The sequence below is a fragment of the Lynx rufus genome, unplaced genomic scaffold (genome assembly GCF_022079265.1).
Source record: "Lynx rufus isolate CCGP_SWC_20201006 ecotype Redwood Valley unplaced genomic scaffold, mLynRuf1.p SCAF_9, whole genome shotgun sequence".
Taxonomy (NCBI): Eukaryota; Metazoa; Chordata; class Mammalia; order Carnivora; family Felidae; genus Lynx; species Lynx rufus.
The window spans coordinates 87,252,839-87,274,237 of record NW_025814897.1 but is presented as its reverse complement, the minus strand read 5'-3'; the positions used below and the strand labels follow the sequence as shown (position 1 = coordinate 87,274,237).

The window sequence follows — 21,399 nt, the reverse complement described above, 5'->3', positions numbered from 1 at the left end:
TTTTCCTCCTCTTAAGTTATTTAAAATGTATTTGACTATTGAAAGCAAACCCCTATTAGAGTTGTCAATATATGTAGATAGATGTAATATATATGCCAAATATGTATAACATAAGGGCAAGGGTAAAGGGACCTGTATGGTCGTTAGACTTTGACATTTTACTTGAAATCATAAAAATATTGTTTTAAAATGTTTATTTATTTATTTTGAGAGAGAGAGAGAGTGCAAGTTGGGGAGGGACAGAGAGGAGAGAGAATCCCAAGCAGGCTCTGCGCTGTTAGGGCAAGGCCCAATGTGGGGCTTGAACCCACCAACTATGAGACCATGACCTGAGCTGAAATCAAGAGTCTGATACTCGACCAACTGAGCCATCCAGGTGTGCCAGAATCATAAAAATATTAATTCTATGTGGATGGTAATCACTAGGTCAAACACTAGAAGCATAGTACAAAAAGATACAGACAGAAAAAGCAGAGATAAATTTAAAAATGAAATACTAAAAGTTGAAATATTGTTTTTATAAATTTTTTAATGTTTATTTTTTGAGAGAGAAAGAACTGAAAAAATAATATATAAATAAAAAATAATTAAAATTTGTGGGACATAGCTAAAGCAGGGCTTAGAGAGAGGTCTGTAACATTAAATGCATATAGCAGAAAAGGAGCCTTAAATTAACAATTTAGGCTTCTACCAAAAGAAACTAGAAAAATAGGGTATAATAAACCTAAATTAAGCAGGAAAAAGGAAATGACGAGAAGAGCAAAAATCAGTGAAACTGCCAACAAAGGAGAAAAAGAATCAATAAAATTAATAAACTTCTATTCAGACCATGACAAAAAGAGAGAAGACACAAATTACTAACATGAGGAAATACTACCAACGACTCTATGCTGATAAATTTGACATCTCAATTAAAACGGAATGATTCCTTCAAAGATACAAACTACCAAAGCACAGTCAAGAAGAAACAGGCAAGGTGAACAGCTCTGTATCAAAGAAACTGAACTCATAGCAAAAAAGTTTCTGACAAAGAAAACTCCAGGTTCAAACGGTTTCACTAACAAATTCAATCAAACATTTGTGAAAGAGATAGTACTACCCAACCTCTTGCAGAAAACAGAGAAGGGAAGAATCACCAAGTCATTTATGAGGTCAGCAACAACCAGATACCAAAACCAAACAAAGGAATTACAAAAGGAAAACTACAGACCAATATCCACTGCAAACATGGATGTAAAAAAATTAGAAAATTGAACCCACTGATGTATAAAAAAGATAATATATCACAATTGCTGAGGTTTATCTTGGGAATGCAAGCCATGAATATATTTGAAAATCAGTCAATGTTATTCACCATATTGAAAGACTTAATAAGAAAACTACATGATCATTTCAACAGATGAAGAAAAATCATTTGACAAAATTCAACTTCCATTCATTATAAAAACTGTTACCAAACTAGGCAATGTAAAGAATTTCTTTAATGTGATAAGACATCTACAAAAAACCTATAGTGAACATCGTACTTAATGACAAAAGGTTGATTTTTTTTCCTCCAAAGATCAAGAACATATTCAGAATGTCCACACTCAACTCTTTCATTAAACACTGTATAGGAATGTTTATTCCTATACATTAGGACAGGAATGAAGAAGGCATTAAGACTGGAAAAGAAAAATGAAACTATCCTTATTTGCAGATGACACAATTTTCTACATAAAAAAATCCTACAGAATAAAAAAAAAAACAAAACACAACAAACCCCTAGAATTAATAAGTTGTGCAGATTTGTAGGATTTAAGATCAACATATATATATGTATATTATATACACATATATAACATATTATATATACGTATATATTATGTATATAATACACATATATATGACAATTTTTATAATCTACCAATAAATAACTAAACAAGCATCATTTACAATAAATAGCACCGGGGCACCTGGGTGGCGCAGTCGGTTAAGCGTCCGACTTCAGCCAGGTCACGATCTCGCGGTCCGTGAGTTCGAGCCCCGCGTCGGGCTCTGGGCTGATGGCTCAGAGCCTGGAGCCTGTTTCCGGTTCTGTGTCTCCCTCTCTCTCTGCCCCTCCCCCATTCATGCTCTGTCTCTCTCTGTCCCAAAAATAAATAAACGTTGAAAAAAAAAAATAAATAGCACCAAAAATATTTAGGCTCTACATCCCTAAATATAGATCATGTGCAGGATCTATATGCCCAAAACTGTAAAAGACTAGTGAAAAATCAAATGTGTTCATGAATTGTTAACACTCAGTACACTGTTAATAGTTCAGTTTTCCTCAAAGTGCTATAGATTCAAAGAAATCAAAATCAAAATTCCAGTGAGAATTTTTTTTGGTAGATACAGCTGATTTGCAATTTTACATGGAAAAGGAAAGGAACTAGAAAAGGCAAAACAATTTTGAAAAAGAACAAATTTGAATTCCCAACTGCCCTTTTTCAAGGTTTACTATAAAGCTACAGCAATTAAGACTGTGTTATTTTCAAAAGCATAAACACACAGATCAATGTAACAGAATTGACAGTCCAGAAATAGATTCATACAAATATGATCAGCTGATTTTTTATAAAAAATGCAAAGGCAACAGAAGAAGAAAGGACTCTTCAACAAATGGTGCTGGAAAAGCTGGACTTCCATATGTAAAAAAATTAACTTCAACCCATACCTCACTCACCTCCTGTAAAAATAAATCAGAAGGGTCAGACTTTGGGTACCTGAATGGCTCAGTCCGTAGAGCATGCTACTCTGGATCTCAGGGTTGTGAGTTCATGCTGGGCGCAGGGCTCACATTTTCAGATTTGATTTATATTCATTTTTCATATTTGATTCATATTTTATTTTTACTTATCTTTTTTAAATGAAAGGGCCCTCTCAGTGCTGGACCTTTCATTTTTTTTTAAGTTTATTTATTTTGAGAGAGACAGAGAGAGGGGGAGAGAGAGAGAGAGTGTGAGCGAGCAGGGATGGGGCTGAGAGAGAGGGAGAAAGAAAATCCCAAGCAGGCTCTGCACCGACTCAGGGTTCTATCCCACAACCTTGGGATCATGAGCTGAGCTGAAATGAAGAGTCGGAAGCCTAAGCAACTGAGCTACCCAGGTGTCCCTAGATTCCTATTTTAGAACAAAAATTATAAAAGCATTGTTCTACAAATGGAAGAGGGAATATAATAACAATTGCAAAGTACCCTGAATTGGGGGAAAAGGAGTGTAGAATCTTACTAGGATTATCCACGTATGTAATGTCTTTGGCTCTAACATTGACATTCCATTATACTGATTTCCCTGTATAACAAAATGTGAATTCTTTAGAAATGAATTAGCAGATGTTTATGCTAACAGATTATTTGGAATACAGGTTGTTTCAGATCACTTCAGCAGTTAAAGGTAGTCTCAAGTCCAGAGAGAAACTAATAAGGTACATCACAAAACAGGGTTTAACTTTCAAAGCACCACTTTATGCAAAAGAGCTACGCAGGAATAGAGGCTCTACAATCAGACAAACCTGAGTACAGACTCCAGCTCTGTCGCTTACTAGTTGTATGGACCTGCACAATTCATTCACTCTTGGTTATACCATCTGATATTGGAGAGAACAATGCAGATCTCACAACACTGCTACTAGTTCCTAGCACAGAGGTGGTGGCTACTATATTGTTATAAATATTTTTCCTTAGCATCTTCCTTAAAATAGTTGACATGAGGCAGAGCTTCTTAAATCAGTTCCTCCAAATGTTCATTTAACTACAGAGTAAAGTGAAAGCACACCCAAAGATTTGGGTATAGTCTGAAGCCAACACAAAAAATTTTTAATTTTACCTTAATGTGCATGCTACACATAGTATAATAATATTTAACAGCAAAATGTTAGTCTTCATGTAAAATTGACATACCAAGAAAATATGCCAGTTACTACTACAACAGGGTCCCCAGTACAAATGCCTCATGTCCATAACCCACCTCAAGATGTCTCAGATTAGAGAACCTGGATACACACTATGTAAATTATGTATCATGTGGTAAAAAGTCAAGAAAACACAGAAGTTCTCAACCTAAACCCCAAAACTTTCCTACAGGGAAGAAACATTAAAAAAAAAAGTACCTAAAATACCTACCTATGCATTTTGTCCTGAAAATTTATTTGCAGACCTGCTTCAAGTTAAGAAAGCTTAATACCCAATCTGTCACCATAAAAATAAGAGTGGAAAGCCATTATTATGAATCCAAAATTTAAAACTTTACCTGCTTTCTTCTTTTTATCAGAAGTAGCATCCAAAGTAGTTAAGGTAGTAGAGGCGCTTTTATAAATATCATGACCACATACTCCAGGATCTTCTTCATCAGAAGAAAATGAAGATAAATGTTCCAAGTTTTTAAGTTCATTATCAACTTTTTCTGATGGACTGTTACCCCCAATTTCAGACACGGAAGGTGTGGGTGTTGTCGAAGAAATCTTTGGAAGTGGTGGGGGACAAAATGTACGAACAGTCTGGGTCCCTGGTCGTCTAGTCCTGTTAGGCATTCGTACAGCAAGAGTGGAAAACTGCTGCTTGGGCCCAGATTTCAGAAAATCTAAGAAAGAGGCAATAAATCCTGTTTTGACTTCTGGCTGTTTTTCCTCTACTTCTTTGATCTTCTGTCTCATTTTTTCTTGATGCTGATAACCATCATGGCAGCTCTCTGAGGAAGGAGGAGTATATGGCAGATACACATCTGTTCCCCTTGGATTCTGGCGTTTGCCCTGGGCAGGTCTTTTCAGCTGTTTCTGATTACTGTTGTCTTCCTCTTTTGTTTGCCCCTTTCCAGTTTTTTTCTTCTGAAGGTTAAAATGCATTAAATCTTGATTTTCTTCTTCAATCTTGACACCAATGGCCTCCCCAGGTTGGGCCATGGCCAACAGTGCAAGTGTACTTCTAGTTGGGTTCACTGACACACTGCTGTCATCAGTGGTGAGCTCACTCTCTGATGTAGCACTTTCTCCACTTATACTTCTACTAGAAACAAACTCTTGGCTTCTGTTATTATTTAATGTACTATCCATAGGAACTTCGCTATCTTCTTCAGATTCGTGATTGGTAGCAGACTGTTTCTTGAATGAGCCAGAACTTTGCTCCTGGACATCATGACTTGGTCCAACCACAGGTGAAATTACTTTAGATGCTTTATTTTGACCAGTTTCAATATGCTGTTGATCAAGAGTCATTTTTGACTGGAGGGTTGGTACTGGTGACAGGTTTACAGCAACTTGATTTCCATTTAAGGAAATATCATTTATATTCTGTGGCTTTCCTACTGCGGCTGTCACAGAGTTAAAATCTGAAGTCACATGCCCAACATCTAATGACTGCTGAAAATGAGATTTAGAATCACCATCTTCAACTGCCGGAATGGTTTCATTTGAAGTTGACTTGGAAAAATCAGAAGGAGTAACCCCACAAGCTGCTGCTGTAGCTGCTAAGATATCATCTACATTTGATAAAATATTTCTCTCATCACTGAGAAGCATTGCCTCTGGGAAACACATTGATCCAAGAGAAACAAAATGATTCTTTGAATCATGTTGACTTGTTTCACTAAAATGGCCTTTAGCTGTTAGATGTTGTTGTAATGGTTTTGAAGACTCAGAGAGGTCCATTTTCATAATTTCAGAAGTTTGAGGATGGAGCTGCTGCTGAGAATGATCACCATTGCTCTGAATAATATGACCATCCATTTGAAGGAAAGGATGTACTATTTGTTGAGGACTTTGAACACGCTGTACTTGTAAAGATGCCTTTACTTGTCCTAAACCTGCCTGCAGTATTGACTGCTGAAGAATTTGTAAATCACAGGCAGAATCTAAAAGGACCTGTGTGTTAGGAAGAGATGCCTGATGGCCATGCCCTAAAGCATGATTTGGAATTTGAATCTGAGATGAGGCATTAATTATTTGATCATGTTGCTCCTGGACCTTGGCTTCATGTACCTTATGTATAAGAGAATGCTGCGGGTTGAGGTCTTTAGTATTCAACCTTATTTGTGGAGTTTGCATTAAATTAGTTGCCTTCTTAATATCAAGGGTTGCTGCACTGACTTGGCCAATTTGTTGGGTAAGCTGTGTCACTGAACCAACCATGCTTTCTTCTTTTTTTGACCCTTGTAGAGCAATCCCAACAACCTGATCTTCAAGACGAGAGTTACTTCTAATTACACTCTGAGAATACCTGTCATCTGCCTTTGACACCTTATAAGCCGATTCTTGAACATTAATTTCTCCATCTGACAGCCTTTGGGTTGATGACTCAAGAGACACTTGTGGCTGCAATACCTGTAACTCTTGCATTGGAAAATCCTCTTCTTGCTTTGAAGATGTATACACAGTTGAGTCAAGTTTTCTTTCAGCATAAGACTTTGGATCAGGGGAAGGTATGTTATTCTGTAATGTCTGACAGTGAGTAGAGGATGCAAAAGATGATGACTGGGCAGCAGGCAAAAACTTTTGGGACTGGGGAGATGATGACCCTTGAGTCTGAGCATTCTGGGAAGAATGCATGGAAATATAATTCTGGGTTGGGCTAGAATCTGGCAAATTCTGAGCCCGAGTGGCAGAAGAGTAAGAAAGAGAAGGGGCTGTTAATGTTAGAGACTGCCCTGAAGCATAGCTTTCTGAAGGACTAACAACTGATAACACCTGTGACTGAGATGAATAACTAACCTGTGTCTGGCTAACTGGTGGTAAACCCTGAGAATGACTAGATGAATAACTTTGAGACTGACTAACTGAAGACAGATCTCTTGTTTGGGCAGGGTAATTCTCATTTGTAACTGAAGATAATACTTCTTGTTGATTAGAAGAATAATTAAGTGTCTGATTTTCAGAAGTTATAGTCTGAGATGATCCAGAAAAAGTCAATGTTTTATATAAGGATGGCAACTTCTCAACTTTGTTGGACCTATAAACCTGTGAATGAACAATAGATGGCACATTATGTGGCTGTACTAAACCATAATTTTGGGACTGACTAACTGATAAAAGGCTTGGTAGCTGCGCTGTAGAATAAATTTGTGCTTGGCCCGATATTACAGAACTCTGGTTATGTAAAGGTTTGGAATAGCTTAATGTTTGCACAGGAGGAATTACACTTTGAGGTTTGGGGGTCTTAGTTGATGCTAGTGGTTGTTTTGTAGAACAGCTTTTTACTTTTGTAGCAGATGGAGGAAACCCTGATGATGGAATTGTAGATGAGTAAGACTGAGCAAGTTCCACTGACACCTGGGAGGTCTTCTGTTGTAATCCTCCATTGCTCACCTGAGTAGAATCTCCAACTGGGCTACAGGATAAAGATGACTGCCTACTTGTTTCCTGAAAATTAACCACACTTGCATTTGACAGATAGCTATGTAAGGAATGCTGTGAACCAGTCAGTTGTGCCTGAATAGACGGGGTACCTGAAGGCCGCTGATGGTGTTTAATAACACTACATTCTCGAAGAAGAGCTCTTTCAATGGAAGCAGTAGAACTAGTAAAGAGAGTTGAACTGTAGGCTTGAGGAGTTTGCTGGGCTCCCCCAAGTGCTGAAGGCAACAAACTAAATTGAGGTTGTAAAAGATGGGGTGCAGACTCTTGCGCTGAGCGATACGTTGAAGACTGAGGTGGTATGCTGTTACTTAACGCAGAACTGCCTAGGCGCTCAAATGCCAAAGCAGTTGGAACAGTTCCCTGGGAAGTCTTGATTTGTAGCAGAGGGTCATGAGGATTTAAAATTCCATTTGATGTAGTGTTAAAAGACGAATCCTGAAGCACCAAAGGTGAGGTGGTAGCAAAGTTTCTATTGCTGAAGGTGGTGGGATGCTGATAAGCAGAGAGGGCAGAGGGTGGAAGTGTTCCAGTGGTTGGCAAAGGTCCAGTAACAAACAGCTCAGTTGCTGCTGAGGAATGCATACCTGTGAAGAGAAAACATAAAGAACTTTATGCAATCACAGCACATACACACACACACACACACGCACACGTTTTTACAGTAGAGACTTATGTACCCATAACCCATTATAATCTCTGTAAGGGTGAAGGGGCAGGGGAAAAAATCTCTCTAAGACTGAAAAGCCTGATAAGCTAGTTCTACATGTAAATTTAAAAAATTACATTTCAAGACAGCTAGCTTTCTTAAAAGCAAAAATAAAGTTACAAAGGTATTACCAATTTGTATCTATAATTGTTATAGAAATGAGTTTATAGATAATGCCATCTGAAAATTAAGAAACCAGTAAAAATGTACACAATCTCTAGTGATTAATTTATCCTGAAATCTCAATGCAATAGCAACAAACTAAAATGTTCATAACATTAAAATGAAAACTAAACTGTCTACATTTAACATGATAAATAAATCTAAAAATATACAGTGAGGTTAACACTGCAATTTCCTTTATCAAAATATATAAATTTTAAAAATCTCTTGGATTCCAAATTTTGGCTTTCTATGAACAACTTCCAATGACAATAGATGTGTGCTTATTATACAAGGCTGATCAGAAATTAATAAAGTATTATCAATAAGATTATTAACATTTCAAGAAACCATCCTAGCCACATCTAGTAAAGTGAAAACGTATACTCTTGTGATCTAAAAATTCTACTTCTAGAAATTTATCACATAGCAATACATGGACACAATGATATCTATACAAGATACTTTCTTATAGTTATTGTGTGTAAGAAGTAGAAACAACCCGTATGTATACCAACATGGGAATGATCAAATAATTATGGCATATCCTATTAATACTATTGCTACAAACCCTGAGTACGTGAATATAGATGTTTTGATATACAAAGATATCAAAGAACTGTTAACTCTTCTCTACAAAAGTGGGAAGGTAGTTAGGAAGTATCACTTTCCATTTCATATAACTTTTTTATTGTTTCCATGTTTTTTGTGAGCTTCCATTAAAATTTTGTTGTTTATTTTAGAAAAATAGGGGAAAAAAAAGATTCTCTGGCCCTTTCAAAAACCTTTTTCTCTCACTTCTTCCCATTAAATGTCAAAAAATATTGCTGCTACAAAGACAGAAAGTAATCTAGTTATACTTAAAAGAATAAACATTTAGTATTTGTGTTTAAAATAATATAATCATAGAAATTGGAATAGAAAGCCTAACTGATTATGTGTAATGTACAATTATTCCAGGGACCAAAAAAGGAAGAAGCTACTTTGTTTAATATTCTCCTTTATTTCACATTAAAACATTAATTATCTCCTTGGAAGCAGAAAAAAAAAACTGCTAAATTGAGGAGCTCTATTAATGGAATTATATCAGAATAGTAAAGTATTATTTCCTATAGCTATTATTTAAAAATATCTCTTTGGGGCACCTGGGTGGCTCAGTTGGTTGAGTATCTGACTTTGGCTCGGGTCATGACAGGTTCCTCAGTTCTAGCCCTGCATCAGGTTCACTGCTATCAGCCCAGAGCCTGCTTGGGATCCTCTGTCCCCCTCTCTCCCCTGCTCACACTCTCCCTCAAAAAAATATAAACATTTAAAAAATAAAACATCTCCTCAAATAATAAGATGACATTTCTTATTATTTAAAACAAAGCCTCTAAAAAAAAAAACACATAACTTTCCTGTCACCTGAGAAAAGTAAAAACATACACATAATTTTGGGGGAGAAATAAGTGAAAAATGGAATGTATACATAAACAGGGAAAATATAATATCAGCTTGTAATATCCACTACAGTTTAATTAATGTCAGACTAAATTCCTCATCTGTATGAATAAAGGACTAGACAAGATAATCTAAGGCCCCTCTAATTCTATGGAATATCAGATAATTCAAATAAACTGATTTAAACAACTTACCTAGAAAATTTCAAGCTTGTACATTTTGAGAGTAATTCAGAATTTTAAATAAATAGTGATTTAATCTGTTCAATTCTGGATAACTTTACATTAAACTCTAATGATGAAATCAGTCTCAAGATTGTTTTTTACTGTATCATCTACTCAACCTGAAGTCACTAAGATAAATGAATTTAATCGTTCACCAAAAACCAAAAAAGATAAATATGTGAGGTGATAGATGTGTTAATTAATCAACTGCGGGGTAATTCTTTCACAATGTATGGTGAATCACCACAACATACACTTAAAACATATTATAACTTTATGTATCAATTATACTTCAATAAAGCTGAAATGGAAAAATAAAAGAAAATTTAATTTTTGCTTTTATTAAGTAGACAAGTAGCTACATAAACTGCCAGATAGGAACTTTATACCTAGGGTTTATCTTCAATAATTATCTATCTTCTTCAATCTGTTAAGTTTTCACCGAAGTGATAAATCTGAGTTTCGTCCAACTTAAAATTGTGAAAAATTCCAGGTTTTAAACTTCACCGCAAAACCAGTAATTACTCTCAGCTACACTATATAATGACAAGGCCATAAAAATTTTTATCAGTATTTTTTCTGGACTTATAAGTTCTGAAAACAGGAGTGCCCGGATGCCTCAGCTGGGTAAGCATCTGACTCTTGATCCTGACTTGGGCCATGATCTCATGGTTCCTTGGGAGTCTCTCTCTGCCCCTCCCCCACTCATGCTTTCTCTGAAAATACATAAATAAACTTAAAAAAAAAATTGTGAAAACAAAGAATCACCTGTCTGCCAGGATGGAGCCCTGAATTGTGGTAAAAGAGTAGTTCCTGAAGAAGCAGCCTGAGCAGTTCGGGATTCAACAGCAGAGAGAAAATTCATCACTGAAGATTCTTTAGTGTTAGTGCTGGCACTGTTCACACTAGTATCAAAAATTCCAGAAAGACCTACGTTTGAAGATAAAATATGTCACAAAGTAAAATATTTAATAATACAAAAGTATATTTCTGTTCATATTTAATTAATTTATTTACCTATTTTTTTTGAGAGACAGAGAGAGTGTACCTGGGAGCAGGGGTAGGAGGAAAGAGAGAATCCCAGGCAGGCTCCATGCTCAGTATGGAGCCCTTGGAACCTGACGCAGGGCTTGATCCCATGATTCTGGGACCATGACCTGAGCTGAAATCAAGAGTTGAATGCTCAACTGAGCCACCCAGGTGCCCCCAGAGAGTCCTTTTTAAAATAAAAACAGGGGGGTGCTTTGGTGGCTCAGTCGGTTAAGCGTCTGACTCTTTGATTTTGGCTCAGGTCTTGACCTTGCTCGTGAGACTGAGCCTGGCATAGGGCTCCATGCTGACAGCGCAAAGCCTGTTTGGGATTCTCTCTCTCCTCTCTCTCTGCCCCTCCCCCCACTCGTGCACTCTTGCACTGTCTCAAATGTTTTAAAATAAATATATAAAAAAGAATCCCTGAAATTTAAGGCCAAAACCTCTACAACCCTATAAATTGTTTTATTTTGAAATAGCAAACACACGTGAATTTGACGAAGCATGGTTACAATATAAAATCTACAAAAATCAGGGTGCCTGGATGGCTCAGTTGGTTAAGCATCTAACTTCAGAAGTTCAGGTTATGATCTCACAGCTCATGAGTTATAGCCCTGCATTGGGCTCTGTGCTGACATCTTGGAACCTGGGGCCTGTTTCAGATTCTGTGTCTTCCCCTCTTTCTGCCCCTCCCCTGCTTGTGCTCTGTCTCTCAAAAAAAAAAAAAAAAAAAAAAAAAAAAAAAGGTAGAAAAAAGTTAAAAAAAAATCTACAAGGATTCGGAAGATCTCCCAATAAATTAATTATACAGATATCCCCTATCAGTAAAAGACAAAGCTTTTAATTTCATTTTCACTTTTCCCACAGCTCCATTATTTTCTGCCCACATTCATAACCCAAAATATGAAAACTGATTTTTCTTCTTATTCACTAAACGTAGCCAGATTAATTTTACAAGAGCATTTTTACCAGTTGGCTGAGGTGTGGCAGCATATCCAGGAAGCTGATGGGAGGCTGCAAAAGTCTGTCTCTGAAGGAGATCTGTTTCAGAGTGTGAGGGATGTCCTTCTTCATAGCTTAAACTAGAGGATAATAAAAATAAGTGACCAAAAACACAGCTCAAACCATATGATCAAAAAATTTCTAGGAGAGCAATTATCAAAAGTAGCAAAAGTCTCTGACTAAATTCAATAGATTTGATTAATAGATCAAATACGGTCTGACAATACTGTCAAAATGGGGAAATATGTTGAAGATATACTAGGAAGAAAAATGATACACAGTATATTCCTTAATTTAACTTTACTTCCTTTTACTGGGAGAGAAATAACATGGTACAGTGGGAAGAGCAATAGCCTGGAAAACAGGACAGCTGAATTCATTATACAACCTCTAGCACCTGCTTACAGTATCATTTGAATAAAAGACAATGTCAGACTGAATTCTTCATCTGTATGAATACAGAATTAGAGAAGATGATCTAAGGTCCCTCTAATTCTACCATTCTATGGAGTATCAGATAATTCAAATAAACTGATAATTAAATAACTCACCTAGACAATTTCAAGCTTGTACATTTTGAGAGTAATTCAGAACAAGATATTTTTTATCCCCTTGACATTTATTTTGAATATTTTAAACCCAGAGAAGAATGGAAAGTCCAATAAAAATATTATACACCTGTTGCTTAAGACTCAATAATCATGAACATTTTGTTACCTTTGTTTTATTTTTCTCTACACACACATACACACACACACACATATATACACACACACACACACTTTACATATATACACTTTTCTTTACTAAACCTTTCTTTTTTTACTAAACCACTTGAAAATAACTTGCATAAGGACACTACATCTTTAAATACTTCAGCTGTATCTCCTAGGAATCGGTCATTCTCCTATACAGCTAATTATCATTATAATTATCATTATTAGACTTGAAGAAACTTAACAATTTGAGTCAATAACAGTATGTAATACAGAGGTCATATGCTAATTTCCCAATTGTTGCCTAAATGTTTGGGATTTTAAAGCTCTTCTATGTAGGATCCAATGAAAAATTCAAGAATTACACTTGCTGGGGTGTCTGGGCAGCTTAGTGGGTTAAGCCTCTGACTCTTGGTTTCAGCTCAGGTCATGATCTCATGGTTCATAAGGTTAAGCCCCATGTCAGGCTCTATGCTAACAGCACGGAGCCTGCTTGGGATTCTTCCTCTCCCTCTCCCTCTTCCCCTCACCTGCTCACACTCACATGTATGTGCACACTCTCTCTCAAAATAAACTTTTTTTTAAAAAAAGGAGAATTACACTTGGCTATTTCTCTTTAAATTTAGAACAATGCCTCTACCCTGCCTCTAATCCCAGATCCCTTTTGTCTTGGTTTCATGACATAGACTTGTTGAGGAAAACAAGTCAGCTGAATGCAGACTATCCCAAATTCTGACTCTAAAGGATACCTCATGAGAAGTGCATAAATGATATTTTGTACTTCATATGGCCTCATATGAGGACACACATAATGTCAGTTTGTCTCATTGTTGGTGATACTAATCTTAAAGTGGGTAAGGTACATGTCAGATCTCTCCATGTAGTTATTTTTTCTCCTTTGAAATGCAATTGGGAGATGTTATTTAAGACTTTGTAAATACCTTATTCCCAAAAGCAAAGATTTCAGACATCATCCATCTTTAATTAAATTACCACCTTGGAGATTGGAAATGGTAGTTTTCTAATTACATCATTCCTTTAATATTTAAAAGTATTCTTCTGTAAAATAAAAATCAGCTTCCCCCCTTTTTCTCTCATGTACATACATGATATTTACTTATATTTTAATAATATTTTTCAAAAATGTAAACACCTTACACTTTAAATATATTGCTGTAGACTTAAAAATTGAGGTACAGTTGACATATAATATTATATTAGTGTCAGGTGTACAGCATAGTGATTCAACAATTACATACATTATGGAATGCTAACCATGATACATGTAGTTGCCACCTATCTCCTATAACATGATTATAATATTATTGACTATATCCCCTGCTATCAACATTTGTATATGTCTTTCATGGACGTATGTTTTCATTTCTCTTAAGTTAAATAGCTAGGAGTGGAATTACAGGGTCATAATGTAGGGGTATGTACTACTTTACATTACCATGTAAGGTAATATATCAAATTTCCATTTTTACTTTTTTAAAAAATTTTTTAATGTTTATTTTTGAGAGAGAGAGAGACAGAGCACGAGCAGGGGAGGAGCAGAGAGAGAGAGAGACACACAGAATCTGAAGCAGGCTCCAGGCTCTGAGCTGTCAGCACAGAGCCTGACGTGGGGTTCAAACTCACAAACCGTGAGATCATGACCTGAGCGGAAGCCGGACACTCAACCGACTGAGCCACCCAGGCGCACATTTTTACTTTACAACCTTTTCACCACATGATATTTTCAGTCTTAATTTTAGTCATTCTAGTAGGTATAGTGGTATCTCACCACAGCATAATTTGCATTTCCTAATAACAAATGATGACGAGCATCTTTTTATATGCTAACAGGCTATTCTTTCAGCTCCTCTTGTAAAGTTCGTTCTGAATTTTTGCCTTTAAAAAAATTGAGGTTGGTAGCACTTTTCTTATATTCTGGATCTACCTTTTTTGTCAGATATATGTATTGTGAATGTTTCCTTCCAGTCTGATGGTCTCCTTTATACTTTCTAGTGTCTTTCTTTTTTTATTGTTTGTTTTTGAGAGAGAGAGAGAGAGAGAGAGAGAGAGAGAGAGAGAGCATGTGCATGAGCGAGGGAGGGGCAGAGAGAGCAGGGGTAGAGGATCCGAAGAGGGCTCCGCACTGACAGCAGTAAGCCTGATGCTGGGCTGGATCTCATGAACCGCTGAGATCACAACCCGGGTTGAAGTCGGATGCTCAACCAACAGAGCCACCCAGGTGCCCTCTAGTGTCTTTCAGTGAAAGGTTTTCATCAGTTTTGTGGTAAAAGCACTTAACACATCTACCCACTTAGCAAAGTGTGAAGTACAGTAGTATTAACTGTGTTGTACAGCAGAGCTCTAGAGCTTATTCATCTTGAATAACTGAAACTCTATATTCTTTGAACAACTCCCCAATTCTCCCTTCCCCTAGTCTCTGGCAACCACATTCCTTTTCTCTGCTTCTGAGTTTGACTAACAAGGTTTTAATTTTTGATCAACCTGAATTATATTTTTTTCTATAAAGTCAGTGCTTTTAGTATCCTGTCACTAATATATTCACCTATATTTTCTTTAAGTTTTAAAGTGTTAGCTTTTTTTTAAAAATATTAGCTTTTATATTTAGGTGTATGAAATCATTTTGAGATAAATTTTGTAAGGTAAGGGTAAAGGTTCATTTTCTAAATTTCTTCAAAAATTAAGGCATAATTTGCATACAATAAAATTCACCCTTTCTAGTGTACAGGTCAGTGAGTTTGAAAAAATATGTAAATACTGCAAAAACTAAGGGAGAGAACAGTCCCAGCATTATAAAAGACTCCCCCATGCCCAACTATGGTTAGATCCTCCCACCATCTCCCAAGGATCTATTCTCTGTTCTTATAGTTTTCCCTTGCCCAAAATGTCAAATGACTAGAGTAATTTAACATGTTGTGTAGCCTTTTGTGTCTGGCTACTTTCAGTTAGCTTAATGCCTCTGAGATTTATCCATGTTTTTATTTACACCAGTAATTCATTACATTTTATAGCTGAGGAGCATTCCATTATGTGGATGCATCAGAGGTTAGTGCTTGTTTTAAATCCATTTATCACTTTAAGGACCTTCGGGTTCCTTCCTGTTTTTGGCAGTTATGAATAAAGTTGTCATACACCTGTGTATGTTTCTGTGTGAACACAAGTTTTCATTTCACTTGACTAAACATATAGGAGGGGGATGGCTGGTATGGTAATAAGGTAATGTTGAACTTTAGAGAAACTGCTTGTTTTCCAAAGTAGCTATCCTTTTTCTCATATCCCTAGTACTGTATGTCTGGTCTATGGCTCTGCATCCTCACTGGCACTAAGTATTACCAATTTGTAAGTTGCTTCTTTTCTTTTTAAAAATTTTAGCCATTCTAGGGGCGCCTGGGTGGCTCAGTCAGTTAGGTGTCTGACTCTTGGTTTCAGCTCAGGTCATGAGCTCACGTGATTCATGAATTCAAGTCCCACGTCAGGCTCTGTGCTGACAGCATGAAGCCTGCTTGGGATCCTCTGTCTCCCTCTCTCTCTGCCCCTACCCTGTTCTCTCTCTCGCTCAAAAGTAAATAAACTTAAAAATTTTTTTAAATATAAAAACAAAGTTTAGCCATTCTAATTGGTGTGCAATAGTACCTCACTGTGATTTTAATTTGCATTTCCTTACTAACAATGTTTAGCATCATTTGCTCATCTAACATGCAGAAATCTTTGGTAAAATATCTACTCAAATCTTTTGCCCGATATCATCAAATCCTTGGTGAGATATACATTTTGAAAACAATTTCTCCCACTCTGTGGCTTTCATCCATCCTCATAATAATGTAGTGAGAAGAAGAGAACCATTTTTAAATGAAATTTTTTAGGATTTTATTTTTAACTAATCTCTACACCCAGCGTGGGGCTCAAACTCACAACACTGAGATCAAAAGTCACATGCTCCACTGACTGAGTCAGCCATATGCCCCTATGAATTGTATTTTTGCTATTGTTGCTAAGAGATCTTTGCCTAATCCACTATCTCAAAGATTTTCTCCTTTTTCCTCTTGAAGGAAGGTTTGTTTCCTTCTGAAGTTTTATGGTATTACTTTTTCCATTTAAGTCTGATTCATTTGGAGTTAATTTTTTGTACATGGTGTGAGGTTAAGGCTTGAGATTCATTTTTTTAAAAATTTGGATATGCAATTATCCCAGTACTATATATTGAAAAAAATTATTCTTTACCCATTGAATCGCTTTGGCATCTCTTCTTTAAAAAAACTAGCCATATATTTGTGGTTCTATTCTTATCTATTCTGTTACATCAATATGTCTGTTCTTAGGCCAATAAAACACAGCCTGGTAAATGATTCATTCAGGTTGGACAAATCTTCCAATTTTGTTCTTTTTCACAACTATTTTGGGTATGCCAGGTATTCCCATATAAATTTTTGAGTCAGCTTGTCAACTTCTACAAAAAACATTGTACTGAATCTATATATGACTTTCAGAAAAACTACCACCTTAGAAATACTGAGGACTCTAATCCAGGAGTATATCTATTTATTTAGGTCTTTAATTTCTCTGCAGTCTTCTGTAGTGTTTAGTGCATAATTCTTGTAAGTATTTTGTTAAATTTTTTAAAAGTTTCTTTTTTAAGTGTATTTATTTTGAGAGAAAGAGCATGCGCACATGAGTGTGATAGGAGCAGAAAGAGAGGGAGCGAGAATTCCAAGCAGGCTCTGGGCTGTCAGTGCAGAGCCCAACATGGGGGCTGAACTAACGAACCAGGAGATCATGACCTGAGCCGAAGTCAAGAACTGGATGCTTAACCGACTGAGCCACTCAGGCACCCCAGTATTTTGTTAAATTTATCCCTAAGTATCTCATTTTTGTTATGTTGTTCTAGATGTTTTTTAATTATAGCTTTATTGATATGTAATTCACATACCATAAAGGTCATCCTTTTAAAGTGTACAAATCAGTGCTTTTTAAGAATATTCAGAGTTGTGCAACCAGAACCATAATCTAACTTTAGAATATTTTCACTGCGTCAAAAATAAACCTGTACCCATTATCATTCCACATATCCCCTGGCACCCAGCCCCAGGCAATCACTGATCTACTTTTGTCTCTATGGATTTGCCCTACTCAAAGTATTTCACAAAAATGGAATCATACTATACCTGGCCTTTTGTAACTAGCTTTTTTCACTTAACACAATGTTTCCACGGTTCATCCCATGTTACAACATCTATATATAAGTACTTCACTTCATTTTATGGTGAATAATATCTCATTTTATAGATACACATTTTATTTAGCCACTTAACAGTTGATGGACATTTAGGGTGTTTCCACTGTTTGGCTATTATGAATCATGCTCCTAGGAACATTCATGTACAAGTTTTTGTGTGGATGTATGTTTTTCTCTTGGGTGTATACCTAGGAGCTGAATTTTTGAGTCATATTGCAACTCAAATATGTTAAACATTTTGAGGAATGGCCAACCAAAATAGTGGTACCATTTTACATTCCCACCAGCAATGGTTAAGGGTTACAATTTCTCAACATCTTTGCCGACACTTCTTACAGCCTGTGTTTTTATTATAATAGCTATCCTAGTAGGTATAAAATAGTATCTCATTGTGGTTTTGATTTGCATTTACCTAATGATGTTGAACATCTTTATGCTTCCTGACCATCTGTATTTCTTCTTTGAACAAATGTCTATTCCAATCTTTGCCCACTTTAAAATTGGGTTGTTGTTGTTTTTTAAATCAAGGTGTAAGAAGAATTCCTTGTACACTCTGGATACAAGTACCTGACAAATACATGATATTTAAATATTGTTTCCCATTCTGTAAGTTATCTTTTCACTTTCTTGATGGTGTAATTTGCAGCCTGAAAGTTTTTTGTTTGTTTTTTTTAATTTTTATTTTATTTTATTTTATTTTATTTTATTTTATTTTATTTTATTTTATTTTATTTTATTTTATTTTATTTTTTTTATTTTATTTTATTTTATTTTATTTTATTTTATTTTATTTTTAGATTTTTTAAAGTAATCTCTTTTTAAAGTAATCTCCACACCTAACATGGGGTCAAACTTACAACTTCAAGATCAAGAGTCGTATGCTCCGCCGACTAAGTCAGCCAGGTGCCCTTGAAGCCCAAAAGTTTTAAAGTTTGAGTTTGTTTGTTGTTGTTGTTTTTTTTTTCCTACACCAACAACCACTTCTCCAACTCTCTGGACACCAACTGGGTGACCATCCAACAATTCGGTTCAACCTTTTTTTTTTTTTTTTTTAATGTTTTATTTATTTTTGAGAGAGAGGGCACAAGCAGGGGAGGGGGAAAGAGAGTGACAGAAGATATGAAGCAGGCTGTGCACCGACAGCAGCAAGCTGGACGACGCAGGGCTCAAACCCACAAAATGCAAGATCATGACCTAAGCCTAAGTTGGATACTTAACCAACTGAGCCACCCAGGTGCCCCTTAAAATTTAAGTTTAAAATTAGATGCAGGTAAGAGCACCTGGGTGGCTCAGTCGGTTAAGCATCCAATTTTGGCTGGGGTCATGATCTCACAGTTCTTGGGCTCAAGCCATATGTTGGGTTCTGTGCTGACAGCTCGGAGTCCGGAGCCTGCTTTGGATTCTGTGTCTCCCTCTCTCTCTCTGACCCTCTCCCGCTTCTGCTCCGTCTCTCTCTCAAAATTAAATAAACATTAAAAAAATTAAAAATAATTAAATAAATAAAATTAGATGCAGTTCAATAGATTTTTTTGTCACTTGTGTTTTTGATGGCATATCCAAGAAACCATTACTTAACCAAGGTCCTAAAGATTTATTCCTATGTTTCCTCTAAGAGTTTTACAGTTTTAATTTTTCCATTTAGGTCTACAGTGCATTTTGAATTAATATTTGTACATACTATAAGGTAGGAGTCCAACTTTATTCTTTTGCTACTCATTTTGAATATAATTTGAAATTCTTTAATAATAAAAAACATGAATGAGCATTCATTGGCCAAAGTTGAAAGATTTTAACCCTGACAATAATCTGATAGTCACTGGTTTGTTGACATCACTTATTTCTTTAAATCTGTGTTTAAGTTTTTTTTAGTAATCTCTACACCCAATGTGGGGCTCAAACTCATGATTCCAAGATTAAGAGTCACATGCTCTACTGACTGAGCCAGCGAGGAGCCCCAACAAAAGCCAGATTAAAAAAAATTATCTTGGGGCGCCTGGGTGGCTCAGTCGGTTAAGCGTCCGACTTTGGCTCAGGTCATGATCTCGCAGTCCGTGAGTTCGAGCCCCGCGTCGGGCTCTGTGCTGACAGCTCAGAGCCTGGAGCCTGTTTCGGATTCTGTGTCTCCCTCTCTCTCTGACCTTCCCCCGTTCACGCTCTGTCTCTGTCTCAAAAATGAATAAATGTTAAAAAAAAAAATTATCTTGGTAAAAAAATATGTCTCAAAACATGGTCAACAAATTCCCATATTTGAACCAATAAAAGATTTCCTTTGAATAAATATACATTTATTTAATATCGGACTTACCCTGGTATAGTCCTCCTAGCCCCCAGGTCTGGATGGGTGGTACGGATAAAGACAGAGAATTTATACTATCCCCATACATAATCGAAAAATTATAGGAGCTAAGGCCTAGAGAAGAGGAAGGAGCCAAGAGATAAGAGATGCAGTTGTTTTAATCTTCATATTCCCAGCCTAGCATAAACTTCAATCTTCTATCCCTTCTCCACACACTCAAAGTAGGGTAGACTCATTGTGGAAGATAAGAAGGATCAGAATTTTGCAAGGGAAGTATCGTCTTCCTTCAGCTGTTGTCACTTTAAATGCCAAATTTTAAAAAAATGACATTTTCCTAAAAATTAAAATGAGCCAAAAGATTATTAACACTCTCTACCTTAGGTCTGAACATTCTTTCCCTAAACTTAATTATAATCTGTTTAACAAAGAAAATTAAGTTTTTTATTTATTTTTACTTTTACTTTGAGAGAGAGAGAGTGAGAGAGAGAGAGAGAGAGAGAGGGAGGGAGGGAGGGAGCGGGTGAGGGACAGAGGCAGAGGGAGAGAATTCCAAGCAGGCTCCACACTCAGCATGGAGCCCAGGGTGACCCTGGGAACCCAGGCACCCCAGGATCTCATATTTTACCTTCAAGGGAATCAAAAGCCTCTAAAGAATTTTAATCAGAGTTAAACAATTAAATTTGTATTTTAAAAGAGTGGTTTTTAACCAGGGGTGCCCATTAGCATCATCTGGTAGTTGTTGTTGTTCTTGTTGTTTTTCCTCCAAAATATACCTTTCCAGTTCTCACTTCCAGAAGTTATTTATTAATAGTTCTGAGACAGGACTCTGTAAGTCACTTTGAAAAACTCTTAAAGCAATTCTGCCATGTACTAGCAGTAAGAATCACTGTGTTAGAAAGACGATCTGATAAGCAGTGTGAAGAACAGAGGAAGCCTGTGGGGCCACCTGGATGGCTCAATCAGTTAAGTGTCCAATTCTTGGATGCTCAAGTGATGATCTCACAGTTTGTGAGATTGAGCCCAGTGTGGGCACTGCCAGTGAAGAGCCTGCTTGGGATTCTCTCTCTCCCTCTTACTGCCCCTCTCCAGCATATGCTCTCTCTCAAAATAAACAAGCAAACAAACAAACAAAAAGGACAGAGAAAGCCTGAAAGCAGGAAAGCCAAGATTCTACTGCAGAAATCCAAGTAAAAGGCTGTAAAGAC

At 36.5% G+C, this 21,399-nt stretch overlaps 1 protein-coding gene across 1 annotated transcript in view; it reads right to left on the bottom strand.

Moving 5' to 3' along the window:
• Positions 1 to 12,012, bottom strand: part of QSER1 (glutamine and serine rich 1) — a 47,631-nt gene extending 35,619 nt beyond the window's left edge. The window contains exons 1-3 of the mRNA XM_047071562.1: positions 11,899 to 12,012; positions 10,669 to 10,830; positions 4,272 to 7,952 (exon numbers count right to left, since the gene is read on the bottom strand). Coding sequence (XP_046927518.1) covers positions 4,272 to 7,952; positions 10,669 to 10,765 — 3,778 coding nt within the window. The 5' untranslated portion in view covers positions 10,766 to 10,830; positions 11,899 to 12,012. The remainder of the gene's footprint in view (positions 1 to 4,271; positions 7,953 to 10,668; positions 10,831 to 11,898) is intronic.
• Positions 12,013 to 21,399: the final 9,387 nt, after the last annotated feature.